Here is a 21,604-nt window from a genome sequence, read left to right on the forward strand (position 1 = left end):
GTGTATTCTGCATCTTTCATTAAGAAATATTTTTTGCTGTTCTAGGTTCTCAATTCTCCTTCAGACACCCCTACCTCCCCTTTTTGGCACTGGTAAAATCTCTTGCCTAGAGATAGGTTCGTTACCATGCAATAAGGGTACTAATACCTAAGGCCTTGCAAATACGAATAAAGAATTGGCTATTAAGTGATGTGTATTTATCACAGCTTATTCGAATAATTATTCTATGATTGGGGACAGAATAATAATTCAGGAACTGTATGCTTGGACATGCCTATATTTTAAACATATATTATTTTATTAAAGAGATGAAAAATGTATAGGAAAGGGGGCTCTCCGTGGAGGAGTGGGTTAGGTCGTCAATAGACTTAAGTCAAGTTAAGCAACATTGGGGCTGGTCAGTCGTTGGATGGGTGACCGCTCTCCTCGGCGTTGATTCCTTGGGAAAGGATCTTTACCATAATTTCCTCAGTCTACTCAGCTGTAAATGAGTACCTATCCCTGATGGGGTAGGGTCCAGCTATGGGTTAAATAGCAAAACTCAGCAATGATGGAAAGAAATGAAGGAATAAACGACAACGACGTAAATGGAACCTCTGGCAACAGAGGAGCCTCGTCCGGCAACCAGGTATTCAACCCAGTTGTAGGGGAAGACGGTCAGGTACTTGGAGGTCGTCATCCAGCAACTGATCACCACAACGACAGTAATCAACAGCCTGAGATTGGAGCTACAGAGGCAAAAAGGAAGAAATGGACAAGAGAAGAAAATAAGGAAATATGGAGATGCTACATCAGAAGCAACCCGACGGAGAGAGGATATAGAAGAAGATTGGTCAACATCTGGAATGAGAGGAATAACACCCCCCAAACAGAGCAGAGGCTGGCAGACCAAGTAAGGAACATAAAGAAAAAGAACTGGCTCTCCCCACCAGAAAGAGAAGAACTGGAAAGGGAAATGTCACACGACAACGAATTACACGAAGACGAACTGAGAGACGATGCCACAGAAGACGACAGGGAGGATGAGGTATCAAACAACGACACACGAAGAAACACCGACGAAGTAACAGAGAGGACGGAATGGGTAGAAAAGATTAGACAATGGATGGAGCCAGATACAGAGAGAACAAAGATCCCCTCCATGAAAGCCTACAACACCAAGAAATTAAGGGAGAAAACAAGTGAGGTCAATTAAATAATGGGCCTAATACACACCACCAGTATCACAGAAACAAATAACTTGACATATGCAGGAGCAAGATTAGTAGCAGAACTGATGGGGATTCGAACACCAACACCACCGTCACAACCAACCCAACAGAAACCAAAACAGCAACCGCCGTGGAAAAGGCGCCTGGAAAAGCAAATCATGGTGATGAGATCTGACTTGAGTAAACTGAAAGAGATGGCAGAAAAAAGGCTAAGAAGCAAGAAAACAAGGGAAGAACTCAGCGAGAAATACAAAGTACAAGAGAGGGGACTAAACAACACAATAGAAGATGTAAAACAGAGGCTTAAGGCCAAAGCACACAAGATCCAACGGTACATGAACAGGAATAAGGGATACCAACAGAACAAACTATTCGGAACCAACCAGAAAAGACTCTACACCCAACTAAGAGGGGAAGACAACCACCCAGAAATTCCTGAAGCCGAACCAAGTAAGAGACTCTGGGAAAACATATGGAGCAATCCGGTATCACACAACAAACATGCAACATGGCTCCAGGAAGTCAAGGAAGAAGAAACTGGGAGAATAAAACAAAGATTCACAGATATCACGACAGACACAGTCAGACACAATAAAGAAAATGCCAAACTGGAAAGCCCCAGGTCCCGATGAAGTCCATGGATACTGGCTCAAAAACTTCAAGGCCCTACACCCACGAATAGCAGAACAACTCCAGCATTGTATCTCAAATCACCAAGCACCCAAATGGATGACCACAGGAAGAACATCCTTAGTACAAAAAGACAAGAGTAAGGGAAATATAGCCAGTAACTACAGGCCTATCACCTGCCTACCAATAATGTGGAAGTTACTAACAGGTATCATCAGTGAAAGGCTATACAACTACCTAGAGGAGACAAACACCATCCCCCACCAACAGAAAGGCTGCAGAAGGAAGTGTAGGGGCACAAAAGACCAGCTCCTGATAGACAAAATGGTAATGAAGAACAGTAGGAGAAGGAAAACCAACCTAAGCATGGCATGGATAGACTATAAGAAAGCCTTCGACATGATACCACACACATGGCTAATAGAATGCCTGAAAATATATGGGGCAGAGGAAAATACCATCAGCTTCCTCAAAAATACAATGCGCAACTGGAATACAATACTTACAAGCTCTGGAATAAGACTAGCAGGTTAATATCAGGGAGGGATCTTCCAGGGCGACTCACTGTCCCCACTACTCTTCGTAGTAGCCATGATTCCCATGACAAAAGTACTTCAGAAGATGGATGCCAGGTACCAACTCAAGAAAAGAGGCAACAGAATCAACCATCTGATGTTCATGGACGACATCAATCTGTATGGTAAGAGCATCAAGGAAATAGATACCCTAATCCAGACTGTAAGGATTGTATCTGGGGACATCAGGATGGAGTTTGGAATAGAAAAATGCGCTTTAGTCAACATACAAAAAGGCAAAGTACCGAGAACTGAAGGGATAAAGCTACCAGATGGGAGCAACATCAAACACATAGATGAGACAGGATACAAATACCTGGGAATAATGGAAGGAGGAGATATAAAACACCAAGAGATGAAGGACACGATCAGGAAAGAATATATGCAGAGACTCAAGGCGATACTCAAGTCAAACTCAACGCCGGAAATATGATAAAAAGCCATAAACACATGGGCAGTGCCAGTAATCAGATACAGCGCAGGAATAGTGGAATGGACGAAGGCAGAACTCGCAGCATAGATCAGAAAACCAGGAAACAAATGACAATACACAAAGCACTACACCCAAGAGCAAATACGGACAGACTATACATAACACGAAAGGAAGGAGGGAGAGGACTACTAAGTATAGAGGACTGCGTCAACATCGAAAACAGAGCACTGGGGCAATATCTGAAAACCAGTGAAGACGAGTGGCTAAAGAGTGCATAGGTGGAAGTAAGGACTAATAAAAGTAGACGAAGACCCAGAAATATACAGAGACAGGAGAAAGACAGAAAGAACAGAGGACTGGCACAACAAACCAATGCGCGGACAATACATGAGACAGACTAAAGAACTAGCCAGCGATGACAATTGGCAATGGCTACAGAGGGGAGAGCTAAAGAAGGAAACTGAAGGAATGATAACAGCGGCACAAGATCAGGCCCTAAGAACCAGATATGTTCAAAGTACGATAGACGGAAATAACATCTCTCCCCATATGTAGGAAGTGCAATACGAAAAATGAAACCATAAACCCCATAGCAAGTGAATGCCCGGCACTTGCACAGAACCAGTACAAAAAGAGGCATGATTCAGTGGCAAAAGCCCTCCACTGGAGCCTGTGCAAGAAACATCAGCTACCTTGCAGTAATAAGTGGTACGAGCACCAACCTGAAGGAGTGATAGAAAACGATCAGGCAAAGATCCTCTGGGACTATGGTATCAGAACGGATAGGGTGATACGTGCAAACAGACCAGACGTGACGTTGATTGACAAAGTCAGAAGAAAGTATCACTCATTGATGTCGCAATACCATGGGACACCAGAGTTGAAATGAGAAAGAGAGGGAAAAAATGGATAAGTATCAAGATCTGAAAATAGAAATAAGAAGGATATGGGATATGCCAGTGGAAATCGTACCCATAATCATAGGAGCACTAGGCACGATCCCAAGATCCCTGAAAAGGAATCTAGAAAAAACTAGAGGCTGACGTAGCTCCAGGACTGATGCAGAAGAGTGTGATCCTAGAAACGGACACATAGTAAGAAAAGTGATGGGACTCCTAAGGAGCAGGATGCAAACCGGAACCCCACACTATAAATACCACCAGTCGAATTGGAGGACTGTGATAGAGCAAAAAAAAACAAAAAAAAAAAAAAAGAAAGAAAAAGAAGAAGAAAAAAAAAATAATAATAATAATAATCGTACTGGCAGCATATTTATTCATGATTGTCTGTGAGATGGAAAAGTGATCGGTAAATACAGACAAGGGCACTGGACTGAAAGTAAATGGTATGCAAATTATTGAAAGATCAAAATGAATGCTCTAAGCGTTGGGAGGCCATGACTTCAGCAGAATGAACAAAGAAGTTATTTATACATCGGTAGACGATATCATTATTGTATTATCAACTTCTCCGTCACGGGATTTATGATGCGAAATATATGTTAAAATTGTACAAGTTGATTATTAAATATATCAAATCTGGTAATGGTTAAAATGCTGAGGGTAAGCGGAGAGGTAGAGGAAAATATCTCTAAAACTAAATAATGGTGTTGTAAAACTGTTGACGCCTGAAAGAGAACGTCGGTAGTTTGATGAAAGGCGTGAAAACTGATACGAAGAATGATAAAACAAGCTTATGCCCCAAACGCTTTCGAAACACATATACACAGAGAAAAAGAATGAAGATCTGTTTTCTCGGAGAGACTGAAACTGGAGACGGGATTATTAATATCTAAGAAAGGTTACAGATTATGAGGCGAAAAATGATAGACACAGCTTTATTGTGGCAGCCTTACAATAATTGATGTTGGTCGGCCGTTCGTATGTCATAAGAAATGGACCAATAAGATAACGCCGTAGAGATTACAGGGAAATAAAGCCTCGGATTATTGTATCATCAGCGATTGCAGTCTAGGCTTTTCGAATCATTTCAGATGTTAACTACCTTTCTGTAACAAAATCTCTCCTTAGGTTTAGGAGTATAGTATTGAATAATCTCTCTCTCTCTCTCTCTCTCTCTCTCTCTCTCTCTCTCTCTCTCTCTCTCTCTATGTTCAGGAAAACTTAGTAAAGTTTCTGATAAGCATTATGCATAATGATCATTAATAAAGCCCTTAAAAATCACGCACAATGTATATATATATATATATATATATATATATATATATATATATATATATATATGTGTGTGTGTGTGTGTGTGTGTGTGTGTGTGTGTGTGATTTTTAATGCCTTTATCAATTAACACTTGCCCTATTGCCAATCAATAAACCTGTAATGAGACGGTGTTCTGTTTTAGACGTTAGAAAATTTTCATATTTTAGATGGCAGAAAAGATGAATGTCAGACTCGCATTTCAATCACTTTGGCTGAAAAAATAAAGGCAAAGCTGCGAAACGTAAATTGACTGGAGTCTAGCCTGATTCTAAAAGGGGTTTTGTGTATCTGGTTTATTCGTGAACAAGGAAAAGTAAAGTACTTTCGTAAAATGATTTTATTCCCCTATCGTTTAGACCGTTAAGAAAGTACGAAGTTGCGTCAATGTCAGCGGCGTGCAATTAATTGTCCCTGGCTAAAACTTCGAAAATACATTTTACACAGACAGCCGGCACCGATAACTCAAGTCTGCTCTAGACATCTTCTTAATAGTTTTCGCTTCATCAGCTGCATCGTTTGACTACTTTGTTGATTAAAATTTAATCATGTTTAAAAACCATTATTATTATTAATATTATTATTATTATTATTTCTTTTTTTTTTGCTCTATCACAGTCCTCCAATTCGACTGGGTGGTATTTATAGTGTGGGGTTCCGGGTTGCATCCTGCCTCCTTAGGAGTCCATCACTTTTCTTACTATGTGCGCCGTTTCTAGGATCGCACTCTTCTGCATAATTCCTGGAGCTACTTCAGCCTCTAGTTTTTCCAGATTCCTTTTCAGGGATCTTGGGATCGTGCCTAGTGCTCCTATGATTATGGGTACGATTTCCACTGGCATATCCTAAATCCTTCTTATTTCTATTTTCAGATCTTGATACTTATCCATTTTTTCCCTCTCTTTCTCTTCAACTCTGGTGTCCCATGGTATTGCGACATCAATGAGTGATACTTTCTTCTTGACTTTGTCAATCACCGTCACGTCTGGTCTATTTGCACGTATCACCCTATCCGTTCTGATACCATAGTCCCAGAGGATCTTTGCCTGATCGTTTTCTATCACTCCCTCAGGTTGGTGCTCGTACCACTTATTACTGCAAGGTAGCTGATGTTTCTTGCACAGGCTTCAGTGGAGGGCTTTTGCCTGATGTTTCGTGCCCACAGGCTTCATTGGAGGGCTTTTGCCACTGAATCATGCCTCTTTTTGTACTGGTTCTTTGCAAGTACCGGACATTCGCATGCTATGTGGTTTATGGTTTCATTTTTCGTATTGCACTTCCTACATATGGGAGAGATGTTATTTCCATCTATCGTTCTTTGAACATATCTGGTTCTTAGGGCCTGATCTTGTGCCGCTGTTATCATTCCTTCAGTTTCCTTCTTTAGCTCTCCCCTCTGTAGCCATTGCCATGTGTCATCGCTGGCTAGTTCTTTAGTCTGTCTCATGTATTGTCCGTGCATTGGTTTGTTGTGCCAGTCCTCTGTTCTGTCTGTCATTCTCCTGTCTCTGTATATTTCTGGGTCTTCGTCTACTTTTATTAGTCCTTCTTCCCATGCACTCTTTAGCCACTCGTCTTGACTGGTTTTCAGATATTGCCCCAGTGCTCTGTTCTCGATGTTGACGCAGTCCTCTATACTTAGTAGTCCTCTCCCTCCTTCCTTTCGTGTTATGTATAGTCTGTCCGTATTTGCTCTTGGGTGTAGTGCTTTGTGTATTGTCATATGTTTCCTGGTTTTCTGATCTATGCTGCGAGTTCTGCCTTCGTCCATTCCACTATTCCTGCGCTGTATCTGATTACTTGCACTGCCCATGTGTTTATGGCTTTTATCATATTTTCGGCGTTGAGTTTTGACTTGAGTATCGCCTTGAGTCTCTGCATATATTCTTTCCTGATCGTGTCCTTCATCTCTTGGTGTTTTATATCCCCTCCTTCCATTATTTCCAGGTATTTGTATCCCGACTCATCTATGTGTTTGATGTTGCTCCCATCTGGTAGCTTTATCCCTTCAGTTCTCGTTACTTTGCCTTTTTGTATGTTGACTAAGGCGCATTTTTCTATTCCAAACTCCATCCTGATGTCCCCAGATACAATCCTTACAGTCTGGATTAGGGTATCTATTCCCTTTATGCTCTTACCATACAGCTTGATGTCGTCCATGAACATCAGATGGTTGATTCTGTTGCCTCTTTTCTTGAGTTGGTACCCAGCATCCATCTTCTGTAATACTTTTGTCATGGGAATCATGGCCACTACGAAGAGAAGTGGGGACAGTGAGTCGCTCTGGAAGATCCCTCTCCTGATATTAACCTCTGCTAGTCTTATTCCAGAGCTTGTAAGTATTGTATTCCAGTTGCGCATTGTATTTTTGAGGAAGCTGATGGTGTTTTCTTCTGCCCCATATATTTTCAGGTATTCTTTTAGCCATGTGTGTGGTATTATTATTATTATTATATTATTATTTTATTATTATTATTATTATTTATTATTATTTTATTATTATTATTATTATTATCATTATTATTAGTATTATTGATTCATTATTATTTTATTATTAGTTATTATTAGGAAGGAGGCCTTCTCTGAGGGCAGTAGCATTGAACATTGTAGCTGTTTCAACGGCATTTAATTTATAAAGAATTTTCTCAATTCTTCTCATTGTCTTTTTCTCATCAGCATGTAGCTGGCGTATCAGGTTTCCTAAGGACATATAAAGATTTCAGTTGTCGTAGGTTTATTTCCTCATACGTGTCGACAGAGTATACAGCAAAATGAATTAACGTAACGTAATGTAATGGGGGGGATAGGGTAGGATAAGGGAGCCCGAAGGTCCCTGGTAAGGAAGATAAGGTTTTGGAAGGGGTAATAGTAGGGCTAAAGGAAGGTATTAGGAGAAGAGGTAAAGACACTGTTTTATATGTATTTATAGCAGGCAAGGGCGTGTACAATCGGTGGGTAGGTCGGTAAGCAGGAATTCTAATTGGTCGTTGGATGGTGGCGAAATCTGTCCCTGAGGCGTTGAGATCTTCTGGGTCCGTCCGGGGGTTGTTGGCGTGGGTTGGATGTTGGTTGGGGTACCTATCACCTGGGTGGCAGGTACTGTAAGCCGTCCAGGTGACATGTTATCCGCTCGCTCTCTCCCTCTTTCTCTCTCTGCTTTTTCCTCTCTTTTTCTCTCTCTGCTTGTTCCTCTATCTCTCTCTCTCACTCTTTCTCGTTCTCTCCTCCTCACTCTCTCTCTGCTTGTTCCTCTCTCTCTCTCTCTCTCTCTCTCTCTCTCTCTCTCTCTCTCTCTCTCGTGACGGTATATGGAGACGGTTGGTTTCTTGTATTTCTTCTTATGATGGTATGAAGAAATTCTGTTTCTTTTACCGTGTTGATAGTCGGCTTTTTCTCTAATGTGTGTAGTATCTCGAGGCACTACACACATTAGAGAAAAAGCAGTGTATCAGCAAGGTAAAAGAAACAGAATTTCTTCCTACCATCATAAGAAGAAATTCAAGAAACCAACCGACTCCATATACCGTCAGGTGAGAGAGAGAGAGAGAGAGAGAGAGAGAGAGAGAGAGAGAGAGAGGAACAAGCAGAGAGAGAAAGAGGGACGAGCGGATGACATGCCACCTGGACGGCTTACAGTACCTGCCACCCAGGTGGTAGGTACCCCAACCAACACCCAACCCACGCCAACAACCCCGGATGAACCTAAATCGTCTCAACGCCTCAGGGACAGATTTCGCCACCATCCAACGACCAATTAGAATCCCTGCTTACCGACCTACCCACCGATTGTACACGCCCTTGCCAGCTATAAATACATGTAAAACAGTATCTTAATTCATTCTGGAGTATACTCTTATAGATGACTGCCGTGCGCTGTCGACACGTCAGAGGAAATAAACCCAAGTCAACAGAAATCTTTATATGTCCTTAGGAAACCTGATACACCAGCTACATGCTGATGAGAAAAAGATAATAAAAAAAATTAAGATTTATATAAATTAAGTGCCGCTGAAAGTATATTATATTATTATTATTATTATTATTATTATTATTATTATTATTATTATTATTATTATTATTATATTACAAAGTACAAAAAACGTCCAAAAACCAAATCATTTTTTAACTGGACAAGGTGATATAATATATTTACATTATGATATTTGTTTTATATTATTATCACGTCGGACTTATAAAAATTTCTTTGGTTTTTCTTTAGTTTTTAGACCTTTATTGCATTTGTTATTATTATTATTATTATTATTATTATTATTATTATTATTATATTGATGAACAGAAATATGTTTGTAAAGTGTACTGTATAAAATACCCCATAAAAGACGAGTTCGCTGTAACGTTGACCAATGTATTGCAAACGGTGAGAAAATTAATAGATCTATTGAACCAGTAATATTACGACCAATATCATTCACAAAAAGTTACGCATCGTCAAGGTACTCACTCTATCAGTCACTTGAACCATGAAGCGAAACCCTCGCCTGTGAGCCGGGTCCTCGTAATCAAGGGTCCTGTTGGCGTACAATTGACCGACGGTCCCATGTGTGCGTACAGCAAAATGCTCCCAGCCCCAGCCGCTGGATTCTACCACCTGTTGGATGGGAGAGAGAAATAAGAGAATAAAAAGTTTCCACATTCATTTTGTTCACTGCGTTTCGAAAAAAAAAAAAAAAAAAAAAAATTGGCCAAAATTTTACCCCATGCATGGCGGCAAGGTTGTCTTTTTTATTTTTGGAACAGATCTACTCGTAGCCAGTTTATATCACAAGGTATATCCTATTAGAAGTTTACTTTACCGTAGGTTTCTATTATATTAAAGGGAACAGATATCGCCGTCTTTGTTTACCATATAAGAACTATACCAAGATAAAAGTTTCCACCTTCATTTTATTCACTGTGCTTTCCAAAAAGGTGACAACAGTTCGACTACATGCACAGCGAAGTAAAATTTTATCCTTTGAATAATTTTGGAACGGGATCTACCCGCTGCCATTTTATATCCTACGGCACATTAGAAGGAAGTAGATACCGAATGTAGTTTAGTTTTTTGTAGGTTTATGTTATGAAAATGAAAAAAAAAAACATCATCTTTGTTTTCCATATGCATCGGAGAATCGCAGTAATCAGTAGTTTGTGGTTAACAAAAATCATCTCTTGATAAGAAAAATAGCAGAATATTATCTGACCTCTCCTACCAATTACATCATTCATGTGAATTTATTGATGTGCATTTATCTATGAAAGTTCTGAATTTACACTACTGAGAATTCTATTAAGTAGTTAACTGCTGGTGATAAATGGATTGAATATTTTAACATTATCATTATTCGTTGCTCTAAATGGCCCCTTCGATCGCTTATTATCTCGCTTGAAACTAAAACCGATGTCTTAATATTAAAACCGTAACCAACGGATCTGCAAGTTTCAAGTTACATTTATGTACCTTGCAACCAACTTAATGAAATCGTAGTTTTGAACGGTCGGTTGCCAAGGAAAGATAATGTAAAATTCAGGCTTGTTGGTCGAATGTGCATCTTCTTGCAGAAACCATTGTCGATTTCGAAAGCTTGAAATGAATTCCATATTTATTTGTATAGTGGAGTTACTCTTGGTATTAAGCGGTATGTATCCACCTTTGTCAAAGCAGACGGCTGCACAAAGATATCGTTTAGTAATATAATATGGAAATGGGTGTGTATAGTAAGGCTTAGATCCCCGAGGGGCTAGTACTAAACACGGCGTCCGAAAGAGCTTCCGCCATGTTTAGCACTAGCACCTGGGAGTAGGTGACGAAGGTGGATGTGTATATTCAGGGTTCATACCGTTACTCTTACCCTATAAAAGAAATAATTGGAAGTGTCGTGGTCTAACGTTGAAATTTCGACGAGCGTCGAATTGTCTGGTGGTCCCGATGCCCAAGTCTCGTTCACTTCAACCTGCCATAATTCTCTAGTTAGGCGAGGCGAGTTGTCGTTAACGTCAGCCAGTCTCACCACCACTGTTCCCGTACCTGCAGGAAAACGGTATGGGTAAGTTAAGTTTGCATGTGTGTATGTATACACACACACACACACACACACATATATATATATATATATATATATATATATATATATATACTATACACACACACACACACACACACACACATATATATATATATATATATATATATATATATATATATATATATATATATATATATATATATATATATATGTATATATATATATATATGTGTGTGTGTGTGTGGTGTGTGTGTGTGTGTGTGCGCGCATGTTTATGTGTGTATGTATACATCATATTCGTAAACATCCTATCTATCTATATAATATATAGCTAGATAGATAGATAGATAGACAGACAGATGGCATATTTACGAAACTGACAGTGCAGAGATATGAAAGACAGAAAGAAAGAAAGAAAAAACATAACATGGCCACCTTGGATAGTAGGTTTTAGAGTGCGGGAAATGGAAAAACTCTGTAAAGGGAGTTTGATCTTGTGACGGAAGACCAATGCTCTTTTTTTTTCAGGCATCGGAAAAAGTCTGCGAGGTGAAAAATTTAAAACATGAATGTTGTTTTTTGTCTGCGTCATGTTTTGAAGTCTGGAGACTTGATATCCCAAGGAAATGGCAATGTTAACAAAAGGAAATTTCACAGATTATGTATAGCAAATAAGCACAGTGTTTATGTCAGTGCATATAAAATTGAATATCAGACATTTAAAATACTTTAAACGTAAATCTACCCTTTAAAGCATCCAATTATTCCAATTCTTTTAACGCAAAACCTTAACTGGCAACTGCAGTGATTAAGGAAAGGCGGTGGTGAAGGGAACGGTTTCATAATGTAATGAATCGTTAGGACTTATTATCATTATTATCATTATTCAGAAGATGACTTCTGTTCATATGATACAAGCCCACAGGGGCCATTGACTTGAAATTGACGTTGCCAAAGAATATGGTGTTCAAAAAGAACCTCAAAATTACTGAGTACAACTTGTTTACGTGTATTTACGCAGTATTTTACTTAACACTCGATTACTTTCAGGCCATATCTATGGCCCTTTCTCAAGAGATGTGTAGGTTGTCAGAATAGGTTAAAGGCCCAGCAATCTTCTGGAACTTCTAGCTGGGCTGTCATTTATGTGATGATTATCCTGGTTTCCATTCTCTTGAGAGTTGTTAATCCCTTCTTGTCGCTCTGATAACCTGGGCTGATGGTCAATGGGATTAACCCTTGTAGTAAGCGAGCGGTCATCATCAGACTGTTGGGCAGCAGACCTAATCTCCAGGTCGGAAAGGTCAATCTTAGCTACTATTAATATCATAGCTGGCTTATGGGATCTTCTGAGCTGAAACCTTTGTTTCCTTCTATCACTTTAATCTCTCTGTTCAGTGCTCCTTCTACTACCTTCTTCTGACTGATGTTATTGTTTTAGTATATAAGCCTACTGTTTGTAAAATCCATCCTATGGTCCTTTTCCCAACAATGACTAGCTATAGCACTCCCCTGTGCAGGTGCTGCAATTAATTATGTATACCCCCTACATCATCTACATTGCTGTCTTCGCCTTCCAATTTATTTGTACATACTTTGTTTTTTACGATGTTATCAAAGCAATACACAAATTTATATTTATTTTCTTTCATTTTTTTTAAATAACTTGTTTCATTTACAATTTATTTCTCTACATTTCCTCTGTAAAAAAAATCCCCCAAGCTTTGTTGAGTGCCCTTTCTCTGAACCATTCCGGGTATGCCAATGCATCAAAGGTTTTACCGATGTAATTTATTTCTTTATCTATCCTGCAAGGGTCACACATTCTCATTGCCATAAGAAATAAACATGCTAGAACACCTATTTTTATATCATGACTGTGAAAAGAGAAGAAATTAATAAATGAGTTTATGTATGTGGGCTTTCTGTATGTGATGAATTCATATCCTGTTTCTTTCCTTTCAGTTTATTGTTGTTACTTTTCTCTAAAATTAATTGGATGTTGTCATCAAACCTATTGAGTTCGTCTAGAAAAGTTTCTATTTCACTTTCATCACCTTACAGAATGGGATAAATATCATCCACATATCTCCACCAACCTTTCAATTTCAAGTTAGGGACATTAATATTAGGAACTAGATTGGTCTCGAAATATGTGAGGGAAACAGGTAGGGAAATAAGGACTAGTATCCTGAACACAGAAAGGCAGTATAGCTTAACTCGCAGGGGAGTGCTATAGCTAGGCATTGTTGGGAAAAGGATCACAGGATAGATTTTAAAAACAGTAAGCTTACATAAAAAAACAATAACATCAGTCAAAGGAAGTTAGTGGAAGGAGCACTCAACAGAGAGATTGAAGTGATAGAAGGACACAAACGTTTCACCTCACAAGATCCCATAAGCCAAGCTATGATATCAAAAGAAGCTAAGATTGACCCTTCTGACCTGGAGATTAGGTTTGCTGCCCAACAGACTAATGGTGACCACTAACTTACTACAAGGGTTAATCCCATTGACTATCAGCTCAGGATATCAGAACGACAAGAGGCGATTAACAACACTCAAGAGAAGGGAAACCAGGACACCCATCACATTAATGACAGCTCAACAAGAAGTTCCAGGAGACTGCTGACCTTTAACCCAGTCTGACAACCTACACATCTCTTGAGAAAGGACTACAGATAGGGCCTGAAAGTAGTCGAGTGTTAACTAAAATACTGTGTAAATACTTACAAGTAAACAAGTTATACTTAGTAATTTTGTGGGTTTCTTTTTTCATCTTCAGTAAAAAAACTGGAAGAAGTTTTTGTTTGGTTCAATATGGTGTTCATTAGAAGGAAGTAACAGAAGGTAATGGGAAATACAGAAGATGATACCACTTATTTAAAAAGAAAAGATAACTTAATAAATTAAGACTAAATAGAAACAAGTTCACGTAAATTATTAAATACAAAAGGAGCATTGTATATGGGTAGTAATGCATCGCAATTTCGTTGTTCCACAGTCCAACGGTGTGAGGAGTAAAGGACTTCTGGAACTAAATCGTTCAAACAGTGAGGTGCATTTACTGCATATTGGTGCTGCTGCTTAGCTAATCTGGTAGCCCTTGGCATGACAATGGAATCAGGAATTAATTGTAAATATGAAAGATCTCTTCTAAAATACAACTTATGAAAAACTGACAAACTAGAGAGCATCCATCTATGGTCCAAGTCATAACTGCTAAAATTAGAAAACAGAAACCTAACCCCCACGAGAGATAAATCTCAGGAAGAAGAAGACATCCACCGGCGAGCAGTGTTCTAGTGAAGGAGGGACAAATAACTCAAACCAAGCTGGATTGATTTTTTCACTGTTATACTGAATACTACCTAACTTTCGCACGGTATTTGCTGAAACTTTCATCAGACGTTCTCAAAAGTAAGATGTGAATCGAAATTTACACCTAGAATTAAAGCTTCAAATTTATTCAACAGAATCCCATCAACCTGCAGGAGAGGATGGGGTGGAAAATCTGCGCGGGATCTGCTAATTCGTTTTACTGAAGTTCAGCTTCATACCCCACACACTACCCCATTCACTAATCTGGTCCATGTCACGATACAGACTAAGGGGTCATCGGCAAACTGAACAATCTTGTTTTCCATGCCAACAACCATATCAGTTGTATACACAAAAAATAAAAGTGGTTCAAGAACGGTACCCTGTGGCACTCCAGACACAAAAGATCTAGGTTTACTGTAGATCCCATCAACAGCAACTCGCTTTTGCTTATTTGTAAGGAAATCTTGAAGTCGTCCTAAAATATATCCACCCACTTCAAGAATCTTGAATTTACTCAACCGAAAGCAGCACTAAAATCTATCTGAATTGCCAAATTGATTAGAAAAAAAAAAAAATGATCATGTTTTATATGGTACCAAACCAAGAAAAAACAATGAATTCTGATGAATTAGCATAATGAGAATGAGATTGGTCCTAATGACCAATTGCGTTATATCGACGTAGATGTACGGATTTTAAAAAGAAATCTGGTATTTCGATGTTAAAAAATTACCTTTAAGACCTCCGCCGTCCACAGCAACTACTTGGATATGATATTCCGGAGTAGTTTCCCTATCGAGGCAGCAAATGGCAGTCCGAACAAGGCCTGTTTCTGGGTGTACAGCGAAGATGGCCTGACCTGACCGTTCCTCTATGACGTTCTTCTCAATGGAATAAGAGATAAGGGCGTTAGTACCTTCGGCCTCATCGTCGGCATCCCAGGCAGAAACAACTGCCACCGATAAATCTGCAAACAGAAAATATAACCATCACTTAATTTTAGTAGGTTTCTTGACAGGTGCACACAATCTTACTAATTAACAAATTATATGCATACACATACATATACGTATACATACACACTATATATAATATAATATATAGATTTATATAGAATAGATATATAATATATATATATATATATATATATATATATATATATATATATATATAGATATAGCAAGATGGGAAGTGTTTCCGAGAAAGTTGTGGTCGTGATAGGTCATTTAAATGTAAAGTAAGGCGACAAAGAAAGAGATGGCGTTGTGAGTAGTAACTATGGGGTTTCTTGAACAGAAGAATTGACACTTGTAAAAATATGTTAGGAAAGGTGTTGTTTTGGTGGACGTATATGGTTCCTAAGGAAAGCTATACACACCTTATATATGAATGGCAGAAATGGTGAGGAAACTGTTCATTAGATTATCTATTACGGGGTGGAAAGATAGATGATGCGCAAGTTGACGAATGAAAAGGGGAGAAGAAGAATGAAAGGTCTGTCTGATCACTCTGATTGAAGCAAGTTGAAGTTGGAAAGAGAAAGGTGAAAATATGGCTATAAGGTTAATTAAGGCAAGTGAGGTTAATAGTAAGACAGAAAAAATACAGAATACAAGGGACAAATGGATGAGAGAATGGCTAGGGTTAAAGACAGAAGTTGAAGAAGTATATGAAGTATGTGTAACAACTTATTATGGGCTAAGGATTTATAAGAAGAGCTCGTGATTTTGAGAAGGTGGAGAGAGGAAATAAAAACTAAGTGACAATATGAAGAAATGAGAAGTTCAGCAAAATAAATAAATAAATGAATAAATAAATAAATAAATAAATAAATAAATAAATAAATAAAAATAAATAAATAAAAGGTTACTCGAGGTGCAGTCTTAAGACAGAGGAGAGTATTGTACACAATAACACAGGCGAATAGATAAATAAGAAGGTGCAACTGGAAAAATGAATGTAATCAAAAGATGAAGGAGAGAGTACGAAATGATTTGGAAGCACGAATTAAATGTAACCCTGATTCACTCACTCAGAACATCTACTTTTTAAGTAATACTTTTACTCGATGCCTCGCAAGGATTATTAATGCAAACTGCCGTAGTAGTTTATAAGTTTGAATGACCTTAGTACACACACATGAAATTTGTTAGTTATTTTCGCCCAGTTCGGTTTGCAAGTAGTAAAGGCCATAACAATTTCTGATAAGGTATCTAATTTGCTACTTTTCTTAGTTTTCAATTCTGTTAATTTAGAAAGTTAATTTTTTTGCTTATGTATGCTGTTGTAAAAGGAAACAACACCAAAATTCATATCCAACCAATATGAAGTTGTTTTTTTTTTTTTTTTGTAAAATGCTGAACAAACTCAGTGGGAGCGATGTCGACTTTTGAATCAAATTTTCAACGGGTTATCTATCCCTGGAAAGCCTTACGAGTCCTTCACTGATAATATTTCTAACCTCTCTTCTTAAAAAATATTTGAAACTCTCTTAACGTAAATGCACTTGTATATTGCCTTTTTGTGTTTTTACTCCCGGAACTCAATACTCTTTTCTTGATATTCCTAAACTGACAGGAAAATGTATATTGAAATATCATCATAACAAATCAACAATAAAGATTGCAACAAGTTTGATTGCTTCGTAATGCCTTGTAATGTAAAATTTAGCTCTTTTAGCTTAAAAAAAAGTTTTTGTTGAAAATTAAAGTTTCGTAATCCGTTCACCAGTTTTAAATAACCCGACCGATTCAGATTTTACCCGAAAAGGGAAACTTGGATCTTTACCCCTAACTCAAACAATCTTGTTACAACTTCAATGAGAGAGATATCGGACGTCCGTGTAATACAAACGATGTAAGTAATCAGCCCCTTCATACAAAAAATGTAAAAGTGATTTTTCCAATTGTTTTTATCAGGTTATTAAGCATTGCTTCAAGTTGTCGCTGATACCATTAGTAGCTAATCTACTGACCTGCTCCCTTGGACATTTCTCAGCTGAAACTCTTTTTCCCTACCATGCTTACTGCAACAACATCAGCGATTCCTTTACAACTGGCACACCGCAGGTTGTCATTTACAGCTACAAAGTCATTCAGTTTCCAGAGCAAATCTACAACTTCTGTGCGTTGTTAAAAGTCAAACAGCCAAGTCAGTCTTCCACGTGCCGCTTTTCCAAAAAATCTTGTACTCAACAATGTTGAAAGGTTCGATATGTCCTAGTTCAATCGGACTGAAAGACAAAATCGCTAGTAAAGTAAAATGTTGTACCTGTTGGCTCCCAAGAATCAGCGCCGTCTCACTTATTGGCTATACAGTGGTCGTAATAGTAAGTGGAACACTTTTTAATCTTTTCTACTGACATTTTCCCTTGAGCAATGTTGAAAACATTCACTTATAAACGAGCTAGAAATTCAGCTTTCGATGAACGCTTGGAAACGTTTGAATGACACCTGTACTTTCATTACCTTAATGACACCTGTACTTTCATTACCTTTGTTTTAAGTACTTTGTTACGATATTTCAACGGTCTAAAAGAAATTTGATATGGAAGAAAACTATACTGCGCATCTTATGAGGAATCCAAAGAAGGAAAAAACCTTTATCTACCTCCTTAAAAGAGCGTATACACTTGACTCTGATAGATCAACAGCAGGTAATTCAGTCGAAATACTTTATTAAAATTCAATAATATCACAGTCGTGAACGCGTTCACTTATCAAATGTTTCAGTCAATGTCCATAGACCTCTGGGCGACGGCAAATTCCCTCATTCATTTATTAAACAGCTACTGACATGAATTTCCATGTGAGACAGAACGTCACTTTCATGTTAAACATAACAGTGGAAGACATTTTGTCTGTTTATGAGGCACAAGGGTTCTATCCCAAGTGGCTCGTATACGACGTTCTATTACGCTATTCAATCTCTCTCCCAAATTGCTATTGCTTGAATTTCAATTATTGTTATGCAAATTCGTATAACAGCTTTAGCTTCTACCACAGCCAATCCAACTACTTCTCAGCAACGATACTGTGTTAGGATTAATATGCAAATACATATCAGAATATAAAATAGACTTCTGAGGAAATATAAAAGTGATTTTTTTTTTCTTTTTGCTTTTGGAGTTTTGTCAGAGGTCATGTTTAGATTCTGTATTTGGCAAGTTTATTCTTTTCTAGGTTGCACCAAAAAAATCAAAGGATTTAATGATTTGTGAGTTATCGTTCGGAATTACATGTGTTAAAAGAGTGGCGTTTGAAGAATAACATGGAGCCAGATACAAAACCAACTGCCAAAAGAACATTAATAGTGATAACAGCAGCTGTGGTTAATTATTCTTAATAATTAACAGGTAAAACATGCATTGATGGTTTTTCAGCAAAATCCAGTTTTCTGTACAGCATATTATAATATATGAAACTCTCAACCACGACCCACAAAACTCTTAATCGGCCGTATGGCCTGTGTAGTTTTTAAGTTCTGGGGGCGGACGGACAGACAAATAGACATCTCAATAGTTTTCTTTTACAAAAAATTAAAACCTGTCAAAAGAACAATAATGGTGATAACAGCTGTGAATGATATTAGCAATAAAAAGCAATTACAATTTCTATCAAATAGAAAGAAAAATAATGCTCTCTCTGCTACCCTCGACATCAAGTTTAATAAGAAGTGCCCATCTTTCATGATTTGCCGATTTTTTTTATTCGTTACATACGGTAGCATAATGTTTTCAATAAAACAGTTAAAGTGTTGTTATTTACTTCCTCATACTGAGAGGCTTCTGAATTACAACTTCATCAATGATATTCTGTATGGCATAATTAATTCAACGTACTACAATATATGAAAAAACCCTCATTCCTACAATCTGAATTCCTAGAAGTGTAAAAAAAAAAAAAGCATTCGGCTCTTTGAGCACTGATTTTTTTTTTTTTTTTTTTTTTTACAGGAATTCCTCTATAAAGGATTTATTATTGAAACTCAAACAACGGTGTACTTCAAGGAACAGTTACACCTTACAGGACGTACTAAGCACACCCCTAGACCGGGCTAAATTTAAGTTTGGCCAATAAAAAAATTAAACATGAATGTTAAGATGAAGATATGCATATGCACATGATATAGGAAAACAAAACAAAACAAAACTCTTAAAACAACTTGAGTACCTTTCACGGGAAGTTCGTCATAGATGTTGAACAAATTCAGTGGATATTGTGTAAATCACAAAATGATAGATATGACCTCAATTTAGAAGATAATCCTAATGAGCAAGAAGATTCTATGTCTGTCTGTCTGTCTGTCTGTCACTGAGGGACCTGGGGCAACCCAAACGAGCTGTAAGGTCTGTAAGGTTAAGGTCTCTCTTTTGTGGCCCAGTGGTTCCAAGACTTCTCACCTCAAAATTAAACCTGGGGGAAGGAGGCGGGAAGTCCTAAAAAAATGTTTTCCTCACCAGTACACCTCAACAGCAGAATTGTACTTGGCAGCTAGTAGCCTTTGGTGGGTCACTCTTGGGGTAGATGGCGGTATACAGTTGGGAGGTTATCATAAACGAAAAGCTCTCTCTCTCTATATATATATATATCATATATATATATATATTATATATATATATATATATATACATATATATATATATATATATATATATATATATATATCTATATATACATGTATATGTATATATACATATATGTGTATATATATATATATATATATATATATATATATATATATGTGTGTGTGTGTGTGGACATGTGTTTCGTTATGTTTATCCGTTTGTCTGTCTCTACCCCGCCAGTGTGAGGTCACGCAGGTCAAGCGATAACATGACTGTATCACTGAAACTGTACCTTGGACTGAAGAGGAATGGGGGAGGTGGCAGCGTTGCCACCAATGCAATGTGATTTTATTGATTTAAGCTATGAATTACTCGTCATGCTTTTAAGTCGACTGAGGATGGAAGAGGAAAGAGAGAGACGAGAGAGAGAGAGAGAGGAGAGAATAACAACTTGGTCAACAAAGTGACCAGTGTCAGTGCTCCCATATACAGCCAAGTGAGGGAGGAGTGATGAAACAATTTACAATAAGAATTATGGATGACTGGGAATTTCTAGTCACACTATAGATGAAAGATATAAAAAGTACGGTAGCCTTCCTGAATTGGGTAACCACAAAGGAATTGCACTGAGGGGGGTTTTAATAAAAAAATATATTTCAGAAGCTTATTTCCAAAAGGAATCTTTCCTTGATTGTTGCCCCCTTTGTGGCGTTTCTAGTACAAACCCGTAGTTTTTTTTTTTAAACCCGGTAGATATGTATCCACCCTTGCAGTGTGTTTAGTACAGGCCTGTTGGAATTTGTTTTTTCTTTTTTTTTTTTACCCGGTATGGATCCTCCTTTGTGGAGTGGTGTTTATATAAGATCTTTGGGGATTTTTTTTATAACCTGGTAGTATCCACCTTTGGCTGCGTGTTTAGTACAAGGCCGTTGGGGATTACTGTTTAAACTTAAAGAAAAGACTGTAGATTTTATAAAGATAATGACCCCCAAAAAATATTAGTCCTAAATAACGACCCCCAGGTCACTATCTAGGAAAGAGCCCAAAAACCTTGGAAAATGCTTATACGTCAGAAAAAGGCAGAAGCTTTACATCTAAAATATTTGCGTTGGAACGTGCAAGCGTGTATGGAATTTCTATTCCCCCTTTAATATCTTTTGCTGATTACGAGAAGGCCGTTGACAGTCAAGAGACCAAAGTGATGTAATGTCTCAAGTCACTATGCCATGGCACTCCTATTAGATATGGAAGGCTAATGGAAATTATCTATGAACAAAGTAGATGCAAGGTTTACTTCATGTAAGCTTATCTGTTTTATTTATTTTTTATCTACAATAATTCCTTGCTTTTAACATCTTAATTTCAACCAATTTCGATATTACGTTCAAGCATTGTATGTCAAACGCGATACCAAGTCTATATTATCAATCTCATCAACGGGAAAAAAAATTCTGTATGTTGGGAACATCGAAATACAGTTAATAAACATTACAAATGTATTAAAAAAATCAGCTCTTGTGAAAACCACAATCAAATGAATGCCCAGAATTTGCCGCTTATGTCTCCGTGTTGCCCTACAACATTTTTGGTCCTTTGAGCTCCGATACATTACATTTATTTTTAGTT

At 37.8% G+C, this 21,604-nt stretch overlaps 1 protein-coding gene across 1 annotated transcript in view; it reads right to left on the reverse strand.

The window, feature by feature from the left end:
• LOC135218523 (putative neural-cadherin 2) overlaps positions 1-21,604 on the reverse strand; it is a 643,835-nt gene that overhangs the window by 79,033 nt on the left and 543,198 nt on the right. Inside the window, 3 exon segments of the mRNA XM_064254888.1 lie at positions 9,525-9,671; positions 10,915-11,090; positions 15,146-15,379. Of these exon segments, the coding sequence (XP_064110958.1) occupies positions 9,525-9,671; positions 10,915-11,090; positions 15,146-15,379 (557 nt within the window).

The sequence above is a fragment of the Macrobrachium nipponense genome, chromosome 9, assembly GCF_015104395.2.
Source record: "Macrobrachium nipponense isolate FS-2020 chromosome 9, ASM1510439v2, whole genome shotgun sequence".
NCBI classification, from domain to species: domain Eukaryota; kingdom Metazoa; phylum Arthropoda; class Malacostraca; order Decapoda; family Palaemonidae; genus Macrobrachium; species Macrobrachium nipponense.